Source organism: Camelina sativa, chromosome 17, assembly GCF_000633955.1.
Source record: "Camelina sativa cultivar DH55 chromosome 17, Cs, whole genome shotgun sequence".
Lineage (NCBI taxonomy): Eukaryota > Viridiplantae > Streptophyta > Magnoliopsida > Brassicales > Brassicaceae > Camelina > Camelina sativa.
Window position 1 is genome coordinate 20,569,925 of NC_025701.1, and position 2,348 is coordinate 20,572,272.

Below are 2,348 nucleotides of genomic sequence, written 5' to 3' on the forward strand. Positions count from 1 at the left end.
TATCCTCCGCCGCAACAACTTTTTCAGAACTCATCTACACATCCACCTCCACCCGAGCTACACCGGACTCCTTCAGAAGAAGTCCACTTCAATCCACGGACTCAGGGGAGAAGTCGGGATGTCTCTCCGCCTTCTCCAGTTCAACCCTCTCAAACTCAGGCGAGAAGTCAGGCGAGAAGTCAGGTGAGAAGTCAGGCCAGAAGTCGGGAAGTCTCTCCTCCTTCTCCAGTTCGACCCTCTCAACCTCAGGCGAGAAGTCAGTCGCATCCATCGCATCCATCGTCTCAAGGGAACAACTTTGAAGAAGAATCTTCTCCGGTGTTGCCCGAACTACAGTCCGATGTGTTGCGTGCTCTAAATGCATTGCTTGTGGTTCCAGACAGGGATCAGTTCACCACTGTCCTCTCTCCCACACCCGCACCGAACACCCAATGGTATGTTTTTCCTCTTCAATTATTGTGGTCTTGTCTTGTGCGAATATAAATGATTGTGGTTTGTCTTGTCCAAATAGCTTCTAAGTTGGTCTTGTCTTGTGCGAATAACAATGATTGTGGTCTTGTGGTCTTGTCTTGTGCGAATAGCTTCTAAGTTGGTCTTGTCTTGTGCGAATAACAATGATTGTGGTCTTGTGGTCTTGTGGTCTTGTCTTGTGCGAATAACAATGATTGTGGTCTTCTCTTGTGCGAATATAAATGGTTGTGGTCTTGTCTTGTGCGAATATAAATGGTTGTGGTCTTGTCTTGTGCGAATAGCAATGACTATGGTCTTCTCTTGTATTGTTCTCATTTTTGTTGGTTTGTCTTGTGCGAATAGCCATGATTGTGGTCTTGTCTTCTGCGAATAGCAGTGACTGTGGTCTTGTCTTGTATTGTTCTCATTTTTGTTGGTTTGTCTTGTGCGAATAGTCATGATTGTGGTCTTGTCTTGTATTGTACTAAAATTTCTGTTGATCTTACTTATTTTATTGGTTCATGTGTATGGAGGTTTACTCGTGACAAAGGATCAAAACTTGTTCGGAAGATTACTAAAATTCTTCAAAACAAATTCGAAGGTCCCTTCTACAGCTGGACATGTGTGCCGCGGGACAAACAAGAGAGATACTTCCTTGAGTTCGCGGTAAGGATAGCTCCTTTTTACATAGCTTTCATAGATAGCTTTACATGTCTTCTTTTCACTCACAATAGCTCATTTTTTTCTAGAAAACCCACACTTGGGATCCTTTGATAACCGGGACTGTTCAAGCTTACTTTGAGGGAATCTGTCAAAACCGGATCAAAGACATGGTTAGCAGTGTGAGGACTAGTCGAGTTCAACCAAACTGGATTGGCGACACTCTCTGGATTACGATGGAGGATTACTGGGACACTGAAGAAGCACAACAAAGGAGTAAAACCTACTCTGATGCCCGTATGTCTGACCGTAACGGCCTAGGTCCTCATGTACACCTCTCAGGGCCAAAGTCATATCGACAGCTTCAAGACGAAATGGTTAAGTAGCTGTTATTTTTGCCACTTTCAATTCTTACATAGCTGTTATTTTTTTTAGTTAATCTCTGTTTCTTTGCTAACATTGCAGGTTGAGGAATTGGGAAGAGAAGTCCGACTTGGTGAGGTTTTTATCAAGGCACATACAAAGCCTGATGGTACATATGTTGATCGGAAGGCAGAGAAGATTGCTGGAACTTATGAGAAGACTGTTCAAGAGAGGTTGTCTCAGCTCGAGGCAGAGTCTTTTGCTGTGTCGGATGGAGAATCACGGCCACGGGACCTCACAACAGAAGAATATACAGAAATTTTCCTTGAGGTAACTTTTTTAAAAAACCAATACACATTTATAGTCTTGTAGTTTCATTTGTCATCCACTAATCTTAACTCTTCTCTTATTTTCAAGTCCACTGAGAAAGATACAAGAGGAACACCTTATGGAGTTGGAATCCTCAAGGACTGCCTTGTCAATGGAAAGCATAAGCAAGCATGTGGCTCTTCTACCTTTGTGGCGCTCGAAGAACAGTTGAAGAAGCTCAACGCATGATAGAAGAACAGGCTGCTCAACTGCGGAGGCACGATGCAGAAACAGCTGTGCGTGAAGCTGAGCAATCCAAACTTATTGCTGCCCAAGCTGAGCAATCCAAATTTATTGCTGCCCAGAAGGACAAGATTGACCATTTATCAGTAGTCGAGGATTTTCTGAGGGAATGTGATCCGCGGTTTGAGAATTTTGTTGCAAGGAAACAGACAACCACAGAACCTCTTCTCCAAGATGATCCAACTCCAACTCCATCAACCGCTGCTTCATAGGTTTCTTCTATGTCTTAACTCTTTTTGGATGAACTCTATCTCACTCTACTC

At 43.4% G+C, this 2,348-nt stretch overlaps 1 protein-coding gene across 1 annotated transcript; it reads left to right on the top strand.

The window, feature by feature from the left end:
• LOC104759669 lies at positions 1,205-2,031 on the top strand. The gene is made up of 3 exons (XM_019238967.1): positions 1,205-1,487; positions 1,576-1,803; positions 1,891-2,031. Exons 1-3 carry the CDS (start codon positions 1,281-1,283, stop codon positions 2,029-2,031), a joined length of 576 nt encoding a protein of 191 aa, XP_019094512.1. The 5' UTR covers positions 1,205-1,280.